Below are 13,018 nucleotides of genomic sequence, written 5' to 3'. Positions count from 1 at the left end.
CCCGAGAAAGAAGGCTAAAAGGATTTCGGATCCAAATACAAAGGCCCTGAAACCATCAAAGGGGAAACCGGATCTGACCTGAACGTACTACATATGGAAACTCGGGCATAGCTGTGATGCTCCGGGGAATATTCAGTTACAAGGGAGACCCAGCACTGACCTTTTTGCAAGGAGACAATCAACAGAAGACTGTATGTGATACGGAGGAATTCACTTCCTGTTGACAAGGCTTCAAACCCCCTGTTTGAAGAGAGAGAAGAGGGGAGGGCAAAGACCCCAGGTGGCTTTGAGCTGATGAACCCTGGTTCTTGAGGAGTCTGAAAAGAAAAGGCAACACAAAACCAAACAAAAAGGAGGTATTGTGTCGACAGGCCATATGATCTGCCCAGCTGTTACATCCTTTGCTCCTATGAGTTTGCTAGAAAGGCTGAAGAAATGAACCGGCAGAAACTTGCCATTCTTTTCTTGAATATTTATTACATCTCTTCTGCTCGTAACATATAGAAGATACCAGAGTGCCTACCAAACCAAACTGACTTCCATGGCTTACTGGGCTATCCACTCCTGTATTCAACTCACCTCAAGCCACTCTCCCTGCTCCCCACACACCCCAGCAGAGGACACCGCCCTTTATTTGGTGCTCCCATAACCCTCCCCCCTCCCCCCCCCCCCCCCCCCCCAACAGTATTTCTATTATAGCCTCGTATTGAAATCGTCTCCTCCCCGAGTTTCTAACTCACCTCTGTCCTCGGCACTTTAGCAGGTACAGCGGCTCGGAAAATGTTGACTGAATTAACAAAACTCTTCTCTGTATTTATAAGCCCTAAACTAGGCGGTGGTAGGTCTCTGGGGTCATCTTTGGTCCAGGGGCTCCTCCAGTGCAACGTCATGTCTTACTCATGTTTATCTCCAGTGTGGAGCATGGTGTCTTAACAGTTTGCTGCGAACAGTAGGTGCTCAGTAAACGTTTCAATGATTGAGCCCCCAACTTCTCAACACGTGACACGTAGGGCAGGGGAAGGACCGTAGTTCACAGGACTACTGACGGAGAAAAATCGTGAGTTAGGGACACAGTCTTTTTCGGTCGGTGAGCAAGAGTGAGGGGAAAACGCAGTTTTCTGGGCCAGAACAAACTTGTCTCCCATGTTCCTGGTGGGGTTATAGTTCTCCAGACTCAGAAGACGGGGGTTAACATGCACCACATACAGGTGCTTCCCACTTAACCTCACAACAGATCCAGGGATGGGCAGGTGTAACCCCCTTGGTGCCAAAGAGGAGACAGGCGCGGAGAGGTTTATCTCCCGCACAAGCCCATCCATCCCAGCGGAAGGGGCCAGGCCCGAGGCTCGGCAGCAGGCACAGGGTCCTCCTGCGGCTGCCTTGGACCCTTTCAAGTCTAGCTGGGCGATTCCTGGAGAGGAGGAGCAGGGAAGAAGCCGGAGACTAAGAAGTTTGGACACACGGAAGCCAGGGGAGGCTCCGTCCAACAAGATCAAAGGGAACCAGGAGGCACCGCACAGCCGTGCACCCCCGCCCGGCACACATTCGGCGGCCTCTGGAAGCTTGGTCCTCCCGGGCTTCCGTAGGTCGGAATCCGCCGGGGGTACCTTCCGCCGGGCCCAGGCTCAGTGTTTTCAAATTCAAATCCTGTTTGCGTACTTGAGCACTGAGGCCGAGAAGCCAAGCCTACCCTAGAGTCTCACCAATTAAAACCTCGGACTGCATAGGCTCCACCCCTCAAAGCAGCGAGCACCTCTGCCGGGGAGCCGATGGTGGAAGTTCCGGTCGTTACGTCACTTCCGTCGCGCTTCTGGGCGTTGCCAAGATGGACGCTTCGCGGGCCCGGGAGCAGCTCCGGCGGCGGTACCTGTTCCCGCGGGACACCGAGGCCCCGCTGGACAGCGAGGGCTACGCCGGGCCGGGTGAGGCGCTCCCCCCGGGCGCGCCCCGGGCTGCGCTGAGGTATCCGGAGTCGAGGCGCCCGGAAACGGCCGGCCCCGCGGACCTCCCGCAGCCCTGTCCTGGCAGGAGGGACCAGGTTTCGTTTATTCAAGGCTTGCCAAGCCGTTTTGCAAGTCGGGTATTTAGCGTCCCTGAGAGATTCCTAGTGATCGCGTAGCCCCGCGCATCTTCATCCTAGCTGTGCTTCAGGATTCCCAGGAGAGCTGGTTTGACACCTGTTTGGCATTCTCCATTTAAATAAAAAATACCATCCGGTTGTATTTCTAAGAATCTACCAAAGCATCATACTCGTACCAGTACACGAGGACGTATGTGCACAGTGTTTAACCTCAGCATTCCTCGTAGTGGCGAGCGACTGAAAATGTCTAATTGCCCATCAGCAGAGAGCTGCTTAAATACATTTGGATGTACTCCTACATGACACGGCAGGCAGACTCTTTTCGCCCTATGGGGATGATTTTCACAGGGAGGCGCAGGACAAAGTCCGCTGTACCACCGTTTGGGTACAGACCTGGTAACGTGTGATGTGTGTTCACCTGTAAATGCATAGAATATGAAAGAATTCATAGAAGTTGGTGTTGGTAGTTGCTTTGGGGTTGAGAAACTAGGGTTAAGGATAGGGGGAAGAGTTCATTTTAGATTTTTCTGCCCTGTATTTTGCAAATCGTGCTCTTACTACCCTTTGAAAAATAAACGCAGAAAACATCATGCCCAGGCATTCTTATTTACAAATTCTGAGGCTGTCTCCCAGAATTTGTATTATGAACAAGGCTCCTGGGGATTCAGATGGTTTGTTCAAGGTCGGGGGTCTCAGATGTATACCAAAGGTTCTCACGAGAATTAAGGGGGGGGGGCATGTCACTCCTCTGGGGAATTTGTTAGAAATAACTCATCACACCCAACCCCAGCCACCTATTCTTTCAGATTGGGTCTTAACTGGAAGAAATTTGATTTGTCCATCACCTGTCTAGACACTGCTGTATCAGGACTAGACCTCTGCTGTGCCCTGCCGTTGCCTCAGAAGGTTGTGTTTGTTTGAAATAATTAAAATATGTAGTTAAAAGTATTTGGGGGAAATTACAAGTCCATTTTGTGCTCTAATGTCTGCTGTCTCCATTTTTCTTAATTAACAAGACTAATTGCTTTCCTAGGCAATATTTGAAACATGATACTAAAATTCCTGTACTACCAGATGGTGTCATTCTTTCCAAAAGGTGGTAATATTGTAAATTTGATTTTAAATTTGTTTAGGGGGAACAAGTTGACTATACTGAATATGTTTTATAGCAGGTTCCTATTAATTATTCCTGCAAATATAAACGTGTTTTGGTGGCTGTCCAGAAGAAATCTGTTCTCTAATTGGAGAGAATCTGGCTTTGGGAAAGCTCTAGGAAATTATTTTATCCGGCTTAAAATAGGTGTTCTTTTTCCTCATAAATTTATGGTAATTTGATAAGTTGAAATCTCCCTTATTTGCAGAAGTCTCTACCGCTGTTGAGAGAAAGGAGAAACCTCTTCCAAGACTTAACATCCATTCTGGATTCTGGATTCTGGCATCCATTGTTGTGACCTACTATGTTGATTTCTTTAAAACCGTTAAAGAAAACTTCCACACCAATAGGTGAGAAAACTTCATTGCTTCGTAATTAAGCGCCCTCGTCTCATCGCTCATAGTGTCTTGTGAGTTGCGTTCTTCAAATGCTTAGAAACCTCTTACTTCCTGCCAGGCACGGTGTTGGAGGTACTGGTGACACAAAGTGACACAAAGGTCACTAGTGACCAAGAGAGTGTGTGCTTGGGACACATACAGCCGAACGGATGAAACTGGAAAGTACTTCAGTATGCCTTTCAGCACAAGTCTGTTGGAGGATGGGGAAGGTGGTGAATTTAAGAAGAACCTAATCCATGTGTAAAAAATGGAAGAAGAAAGATTCTGACAGTCTGTCTGAAGACAGTGCAGGAGCACCGGGAGGAGGGAGCGAGGACCCTGGCGGGTGAGAACAGGGCCTCAGAGTTTGTTTGCAGAGCATAGTTACAGCTAACAAAGTAACTACGGGGAGTGATTGAATTAGGGTTGACGTCACTCAGAGGAGGAGTAGGGAGCTTTGAGGCCTGATGTCAAATCGTCCGTCATTCATGAGGATTAAGATCTCTTCGGTATGATCTCAGGAATTGATGGGGGGGACAAGGTTGTGAATCATACCTGAGTCCTCACTGAATGTTGAAGAGTGTTCTAGAGGCCCCCACACAGCAGAGCCAAGAGGGAGAGACGTTGGTGAGCTTTGAGCTGGCACTGGGAGCGGTGGTTTGCACAGGATGCGAGCACGGGGACCAGCAGGGCTAGAAAGGTGCGGATAGGACCGTTTGATCCCGTGTCTTCAAGGGGGTGACGCACAGTTTCTCCTCAGAGGCCTTCGGACGCTGACTGCGGGAGGGAGAGCCGGGAGGTGCACAGAGCATGCATTCAGGAGAAAGGAGGCATATGGGACTTGTTTCAGTTGTTCCATAAAAGCCTATTCATCTCTTGCCTTAATGCCAGGAGCTAGAACTTTCCTTAAACACTCCTGTCTTCCTGCCCTTTACCCTGCTTGCCCCTTCCCTGACCGAGTTTGGGATGAAGAACCAGCCACGTGTCGAAGGCACCTTCTTTCTCTTGGGAGCCAGCTGTCTGTGGGAAGCCCAGATTCTGGTCTGTCTTTCTGTGCCGTCATTTCTGGGGGCAGCCCCAACCCGAGAGGGTCTCTAGGTTTTCATGTCAACTTGGAACCTGGTGGCACGTCTGGTCACCAAAGCCACCTTCCTGCAGCTCCGTCAGTAAAAGAGCTGACAGTTGATGTCATCAGCCTAACTCAGTCGGTGTAGAGCCTGGGCTGGGAAAAGAGGATGAGTAGTTGTTTTGCACACTGCCGGGAGCAGCGGCCTCTTCTTTATTCAGATACGACACGGGAGCCTGAGACGTGTTCGGCTGTGGTGACAGTGATCAAGGAAGCACACTTCCAGCCCCCAAGTAGCCCCTTTCAGGCCAAGACGGGTGAATGGGTCATGTGATGCGTGCTGTAAGCATATGCCCAGGATGCCGTGGGACACCTAGAAGGGGCACCTAGTCAGCTCAGCCTCGGGAGGCAGGCCTTTTGGAGGTTTTAGGAGAGAGAGGAGGCTTTCCCTCTTTGTCTCCTTATTTTAAGTATTCTCGCTAGTTGAAGGAAATGCTGAGCTAAGGGACAGTTGGTTACACTTCTGAGGTGTTGGGGGCACCTGCCGTAGTCACTGGGCCGCCCAGGAGCCCGCGCTGTCCCGTAGCAGAGCCGGGGCTGTGGGGCAGGAGAAGGACACAGTAGTCACCGGCCTGGCCTCAGAAAAGTATCACCTTAGAGACAAAAGACCTGAACGGATACTCAAAGGCTGAGGATTTTGAGTGGCACTATATTCGTGCCAAGGGCCTCGGTAAGCAGTGGGGAGTCTGAGCGGCCGTCGGACGAGGGCCGTACCCAAGAGGGGTTGCGGGCCGCCTTCTGCCGCCGTGCAAATCTGCCTGAAGTGATTCCTCATCTCTTGCCCTGCCGTTAGCCCCCAAGTTCGGAAGCTCGAGGCATTAGGGTTCTTCCAATCTACGCAAGGCTGCAAGACGATGTTCAGAGATAGGAGACACAGGTCTATGTTAACAAACAAAGCGAAGCGTCACGATGGGTTGGAAATCAGTTTTTAAGAAAATCCTGTTCATGTCTGTGAGCCGAGTTGCTGGTTAAAACTACAACGGAAATCACCAGCCCAGATACCAGGCTCTTCCTCGTTACCCACCGAGTCAGAATTTGGGAAACCGGGGGCAAGATGGCTTCCCTTGGCAACCTTGCCGAGGGACTCCGATGCCAGGGTGGAGGGCCTCTGACTTGCAGTCGCGTTTTGGTTCAGGCGGGTTTTCCAGCTGCTTCTGTCCTCTGCCATATCTGGACGCAGTAGCCGCACCAGGGTTCCAGGTGGAGTTAAAACCTGGAACAGACGGAAGGATCCTGACCGAGCAAGGAGGTCACCGTGACTCTGGCACAGTGTTCCTCAACCTTTGTTGCCACCTCCCGAGGAGCCTCCGTGAGACGTTTCATTCCTACCCACCCCGTAACGTCCTGCAGGAGTTTCTCTGTGCATACAGAAAGAGGAGGAGGATTTCTTCCCTTTGGGGGCAGTATCGCCCCTGTTGAGAATGACACTGTAGCAGAAGAGAGGCCTTTGAAGACCCTGAAGGAGGAACGTGGAGGTATTTTTTCCATCGATCACACCAGCGGAATAATGCTGCTCGCTATGGGGCAGCACTTTTCAGAGTGCTATGTGATTTTCGCAGCTGTTCTGTGAGGTCCTGCTAACGTTTCTAGAACACCCTGAGGTTAAGTAACTTGCTCAGAGCCACAAAGCTAGTCGTGCTGGGGCTGAGCTTCAGACCCAGACAGGCAGATTTGGAAGGCCACGCTCCATACACTGAGCTATCCTGCCTCTCATAACTGATCCCAGCACTGCAGTGTCATTCGGTGCCTTAAAGGAACCTGGAAGCTTGCCATGGCTGGAAGTGTACTCAGTGCCTGTGTGACTGTGACTGTTCCAGACCCCCGTGACCCCTCTCTCGTCTGCAAGGAGCGCCCGTCTTCTCCCCATGAAGAAGCGAAAGAGAATGGAGACGTTGGGAGACAGGAAGAGGGCTTCGTTCCCCAAATCTAGCCTCCTCCCACAACCAGCAGGGGCCAAGGAGGCCGCCTCACCCACACTGAGTCAGCGCTGGGGTAGAATTCCAAGTGAGGAAAAAGACGCTGCCCCTTGGAGGGAGATTGGGAATATTCTAGAAATGGGTGTCTCACTCGGAAATCCGAGTTCCGAGAGGCAGTTTGAGGTAACCACCTTCCGATCTGATTTTCAGTCCTCCCAGAAAGCCTCCTTACCTTAGAGGAGTTCACGGCACCCATTTCTTACTCTCCCGCTCAAAACTTCAGAAAGAGACAGAAAGCTGCCGTGTCGTGAAAGGAGACGCGGCACCACGAGCGGACTTGTGCTTCGGGTGGTGGTTTGTGGAGCGTGGGGAGTGCACGGCTGTTCGAGCCTCACTTTCTTCCTGCTGCACCTGCCGCCCCCGTCCTGTGTCACCCCATCTCCCGCCCGACAGAGGCCATCTGAAAGCGGGGGTTGGGGAGCTGTGGGCCCCTGTGGGCCCCTCGCCCAGTTGATCTGCGTAGCAATCGATTTTTAGGCTGTCGGTGAAAACCTTTTTTCAGACGCGTGCTGAGGCGCTAAGTCTGCTGGCAACCCTTGTGTCATTTGGTCTCTGCAGCTGGTTCGTGGCTGGCGGCACCCTCCTGCTGATCAGCCTGTCGCTTGCATGTTACTGCATCCTCTATCTGGAGTGGTGCCACGGGATTGAAGATTACGACGTCAAGTATCCAGCCTTGATACCCGTGACAACCGCCGCTTTTATTGCGGCCGGCGTCTGGTGAGTTAACTTTGCAACAACCAGGGGAATAAAGCGTGTTGTGATCAGGTGCCGATGTACGGGGCACGAAGCTTACAGAAAAGGCGAAACGGGAAAATGGCCTTCTGTCATTGCTAGTCTCAGAGGCCCTTTCTAGTAGGATCGTTCTTTACGTATTTAGCTATGGTTTTTTAGCTAAGGTTTATTCATTTTTCAGAGACAGAATGTGAGTGGGGGAGGGGAAGCGAGAGAGGGAGGCACAGAATCCGAAGCAGGCTCCAGGCTCCGAGCTGTCAGCACAGAGCCCGACCCACGAGCCATGAGATCATGACCTGAGCCGAAGTCGGACGCTTAACTGACGGAGCTGCCCAGGTGTCCCGCGTATTTAGCTATTTAAAACACAAATGTTGACGTGCTGTATGTATATATTCTGCGTTTTGCTTTTGAAATCATTTTCATTGTGAAACGAGGGGGACAAGTATAAGAGACTCTTAAATACAGAGAATAAAATGAGGGTTGCTGGAGGGGTTGTGGGTGGGGGGATGGGCTAAATGGATAAGTAAGGAGCATTAGGGAGGACACTGGTGGGGGTGAGCACTGGGTGTGATACGTAGGGGATGAATCACTGGAATCTACTCCTGAAATCATTATAGCGCTATATGCTAACTTGGATGTAAATTTAAAAATTAATTAATTGCATCGTGCTGATTGGGAAATGTAATACGGAAAGTGGAAACAACTTAAGTTGTCCAGCTGAATGAGTTAACCACTGCACTGGCGAACCCTCACCCAGGTCAAGAAAGAGAACCGTACCAGCCCCGTAATCCCTTTCTGCCCGCCCCCCGCCCCAGCCAGGGCGCTTTCCTTCCTGCCCATGGACAGACACTGTCCCGACCCATGTGGGACTTGCTTTCTTTGGCATCTCTTAAATACTCTGTTTTTGTTTTGTCTATTTTTTTAACTTCATAGAAATGGATTCAGGTACTCCGTATTCTTTTACATTTGGCTGTTTACATGCGGTGCTATGTCTGCTACCTGTTTATCACTCTCACACTCGAAACTTCAGAACAAACAGAAAGCTGCTGTCTTTACTGTGAAAGAAAACGTGTCCCACGAGCGGGGTTGTAGTTTAGACGGTGCTGTACAGAGTGTGTGCAAAGCCTCGCTTTTCTTCCTGCTGAGTGTGTCGGTCTCATCCTGCCTCCCCCCATCTCCCGTTAGACCCGAGCCGTGTATCACAGCCGCTCGTTGCTGGTTAGCATTTCGCCCCGTCACTGAATGCGTTTATCGCTTCTACTGTTGATCGCATTTGGATCGTTTCCAGTTTGGTGCTGTTGTTAATGACGCTGTTAACATTCTTGTGTGTGAGTCTCATGTGCATGTGCACGCGTGTCTGGTGGAGGTATGTGTGCACACGCGTGTGTGTACATGTCTCTAGAGGTGAAATTGCTGGCTTATAGGTTATACATATCTCCAATTGCAGTAAACAGCTGAATTTTTTTTTTCCCCAAAGTGATTGTCCATTTTTTTTTAAAGGAGCCATATCATTGGTAATTTGTCCATATTGGTACAAAAAAATGCGCCTCTTTATTTTTATTTTATTTTATTTTTAAGTAGGTTCCATGCCCAATATGGGGCTTGAACCTAGGACCCTGAAATTAAGAGTCACATGCTCTACCGACTGAGCCAGCCGGGCGCCCCTGGATGTGCCTCATTATTTTTAATTGTACACAGTTACCATCACAGGGACATAACCTGGGTTTGTTGAACCTGCTCTCCTTTGGTGGCTAGACTTACAGTTGATCTTACTGCTTTGCTACCAGGAAAATGCCACAACCCATATCCTTTTTTTTTTTTTTTAATTTTTTTTTTCAACGTTTATTTATTTTTTTGGGGACAGAGAGAGACAGAGCATGAACGGGGGAGGGGCAGAGAGAGAGGGAGACACAGAATCGGAAACAGGCTCCAGGCCCTGAGCCATCAGCCCAGAGCCCGACGCGGGGCTCGAACTCACGGACCGCGAGATCGTGACCTGGCTGAAGTCGGACGCTTAACCGACTGCGCCACCCAGGCGCCCCACGTTTATTTATTTTTGGGACAGAGAGAGACAGAGCATGAATGGGGGAGGGGCAGAGAGAGAGGGAGACACAGAATCGGAAACAGGCTCCAGGCTCCGAGCCGTCAGCCCAGAGCCTGACGCGGCGCTCGAACTCCCGGACCGCGAGATCGTGACCTGGCTGAAGCCGGACGCTTGACCGACGGCGCCACCCAGGCGCCCCATATCCTTCTTCTTAATAGGTAGTCGATGAAAAAACACTGATTTTTTTTTTTAATGTGTATGAAAGCATACTTGCTCACTGAAGAATAATCTGTTAATTACAGAAAAACACAAAGGAAATAAATCCCTATGATCTTGCAGCCAGAGAGAACAACTGTTCTTTCTATGTTGTGTATATTTCTCTAGCTTTTTTCCTTTTTCTATGTCAATTGCATTGGGATTTTGGAAAAACCATATATTTTGTGCCTTATTCAATTTAATTGAATTTTTTTTATGATTTTCTGTCATTGAAATTGGAGGGCATTGACATGTATCACCTTGTGTTGTGTTATTACTGACCCTTCAGTGATGTGGGCACACGGGTGTGGTGTTTTACATCGTAAGAGTGAGATCACCCCGGAAAGGTTATTTTTTTAGAACAGTAGGATTTAAAAAGTTCCGTTGTTTAAAGTTCCATTTAAAAAACTATTACATAGTGAAACCAGTAACTATTTATTTAACTTCTGCTCTTACAAATTCAGTCCATAAAGATCATTTGCACTGAGAAGCTGTCTTATTCTTACCTTGGTGACAGGAATAGTGTTTTTCGGAAAGGGAGATGTAATAGCAACTTATACGCCATTACGTTTTTCATCCTATTTCTAACAAAAAGTTATTTGAAACTGTGTCTTTACTCTGATGGTTTGACAGTGTGCGGGTCGCGGAAGCAGGCTGTAGCCATTGCCGTCGATGTGCCGCCACAGACACTGACTTTGAGAGACTTGGGTTCCTGTTGGGCCAGCTCTCGGGGGAGGACCTTCAGTGGTTCGGTCCCAAGTGCTCTCTGAAGAGTTTGTGATATTTCCAGTGCTGGCCAAACCACATCTCTGGGAAACATGACACACACACACAGTGGCTGGCTAAGAGAACTTTCCCAAACGGAGTCCAAAGTGGGATCTCAGGGTACGTGCATAGATTACAGCTGGAGCGGCCAACCGCGTGTGTTTTATCCTTTTCAGCTTCAACGTTGCCCTGTGGCACGTGTGGTCCTTCCTCACCCCGCTGGTGTTGTTCACTCAGTTCATGGGCGTTGTGATGCTGATCTCACTCCTTGGGTGATGTCCAGAGGTAAGAGTTCTGGAACGGCCTTTCTAACACTGAACTCACTGGACCAGTGTCTTTGGTGACCGCTTCCAGGTGGCACAGCAGTGACGGACCACTTACCAATTGTGCCTTCCTTCGACTCTGAGATGAAAGGGACCGAGACCCCTCCCCTTCTGCATAAGTTAGTTCTCCATGTTTCCGGGGTAAGGCACCCCGCCCTTCAGAGATGTCGTATTTACACCTTACGGTGTAGATAAGCTCCCACAGTAGGTCACTTTCTACCCAGGTCGGCTTCCATCACCTGAGACACACCAGACGACTGGCTAGGTTGCTGTTAGGGGGCAGGAACGTAGGAAGAACGGGCACTTTTACCCACTCGAGCTATTCTGGCTGCCTCTTAAAAATCTGACGGACGACCCATCAGCCTTTTTCTTCCGTGTTACTTACAGAATCTCTTGCTCCCCACGGACGACTGCCTCCCTGGGCCTGCTGCCTTACACGGCGGGGTCTGTCTGTCGAGTACCAGACGACTCCTTTATCAAATAAATATGCATGAGAGCACTCCCTCTGTGTGCTTAGGGACACAGTGAAAAAGCCAAGATCGGCCCTCTCTTTACGCAACTGACTTCAGAGCTGGGGGGAAAACTTCTTCATGTGTCAGTTTACAGGCATAAAAACAGGCCCAGAGAAGTGGATGTTAACATCCTAAGTAAAGGATTGGGGTGCATTTCAGCCAACAGCCTGTGCTCCCTTTGGAGTTCTAAGGGGAGTCACTGTACCCAAATAAGGGAGACACGGACAGAATCCCGTCGCTGCCAGGCTGCAGGTGGTCACTAGCAGGTGTGTGGCCCCACAGAGGTGGAGAGTCCCCTCTGCACACTGTGCTGTCCGGGTCTCTGGCGTCTCTCCCTTTGTCCGGGTCAGCATGTGTCGCCGCAGGACGGAGCCTCATCTGACCCCGTGTCCTGCTTTTCCCCTCCGCCCTGATACTGTTAACGTTTTCCGCCGTTCAGTTTTCAGTTTTTATGCACGTTCAGGAGCTTTCGACCCTTGACGTGAGTTTGTTTTTGGTAATGGAGAGCCAGAGAGCGTTACAGGCATGTGGACTGAACTGTGCTTTTTTTTTTTTTAATTTTTTTTTTAACATTTATTTATTTTTGAGACAAAGAGAGAGAGAGAGAGCATGAACAGGGGAGGGTCAGAGACAGAGGGAGACACAGAATCCGAAACAGGCTCCAGGCCCTGAGCTGTCAGCACAGAGCCCGACGTGGGGCTCGAACTCACGGACCGCGAGATCACGACCTGAGCCACCCAGGCGCCCCTGAACTGTGCTTTTTAAACAGGAAATCCAGCTGCTTAAAAGACGGACTGTCTCACTCAATATAAATGCTGGCTTTCTTTCAGGTGTAAGAGCGTGTCACTTCAACGCGAACGATTCAACACCCAGCCAGCTGGCAGCATCACAGGTGTAACAGAAGTGCTACAACGTGTCCTCGTATCTAGGAAGTGAGTGGTTTCCTCGGAAAAACTATAACGTTGCAGTCTGGTTGACATCAGAATAAATTCGATTTCGTTTGTCTGTCCTCACACTCAAGTGATTACTGAGTTTTTCACACTCAGAATAGAAATGTTCTGTTCAAAATAGAAATAATTAGTTTGTGGCGTCAATCTGATGAATCGTCGGAGAAAGTATTGGTGTAAACATTTAGGCAGAGTTTCGTGATAGGTACATGGTGTCCTCCCCAAATTGCAGAGTTGTTCGCCCTTTGATCGTATGCAATCACCGGGTGTGTATATGTAGGAATGATCATGTCATGTGCCTTTGACCCAGCTTCTGCAATTGCGATCTCATTTTTATAATAGTTTTGTTAGGTGACAGGACCACTTGAAAGCATTTTATGTGTTCCTGCCACTTTAGATTTTATCATGTGTAACTTACTGGGTTTCTAGCATTTGTTCAACATGGGCACTTTTACTCATTTTTAAGTACACGTACTTTTTCCTTAACATTTAAATAAAATATTTTTATAACTTTCCTGTGGGTTTTGTTACTGCAGACTTTGGGACGTTTGGTTTCAGCTGTTAGCACTTTGCATTAACCGTGTAAGTCTGCTCTGCTCTTCGGAGACCTCAGGAAGACAGACGCTTTCAAATGCAACTACATTCGCCTTAAACCTCACCGCCACGGGCTTTGTGGTGTTGATTATCATCTCCCTGACAAAGGGGACTTCGTGGAAGGCGTGGGCTAA

At 49.5% G+C, this 13,018-nt stretch overlaps 1 protein-coding gene across 1 annotated transcript; it reads left to right on the top strand.

Moving 5' to 3' along the window:
* The first annotated feature begins 1,790 nt into the window (after positions 1 to 1,790).
* TMEM128 (transmembrane protein 128) lies at positions 1,791 to 12,804 on the top strand. The gene is made up of 5 exons (XM_040488000.1): positions 1,791 to 1,922; positions 3,442 to 3,583; positions 7,271 to 7,429; positions 10,685 to 10,793; positions 12,174 to 12,804. The coding sequence occupies exons 1-4, from the start codon at positions 1,826 to 1,828 to the stop codon at positions 10,782 to 10,784; spliced, it is 498 nt and encodes a 165-aa protein (XP_040343934.1). The 5' UTR covers positions 1,791 to 1,825; the 3' UTR covers positions 10,785 to 10,793; positions 12,174 to 12,804.
* The last annotated feature ends 214 nt before the right edge of the window (positions 12,805 to 13,018 follow it).

This window comes from Herpailurus yagouaroundi, unplaced genomic scaffold (assembly GCF_014898765.1).
Source record: "Herpailurus yagouaroundi ecotype Mexico unplaced genomic scaffold, PumYag 28, whole genome shotgun sequence".
NCBI lineage: Eukaryota > Metazoa > Chordata > Mammalia > Carnivora > Felidae > Herpailurus > Herpailurus yagouaroundi.
Note: the sequence above shows the minus strand (reverse complement) of the source record. Positions and strands in the feature narration are given on the sequence as shown.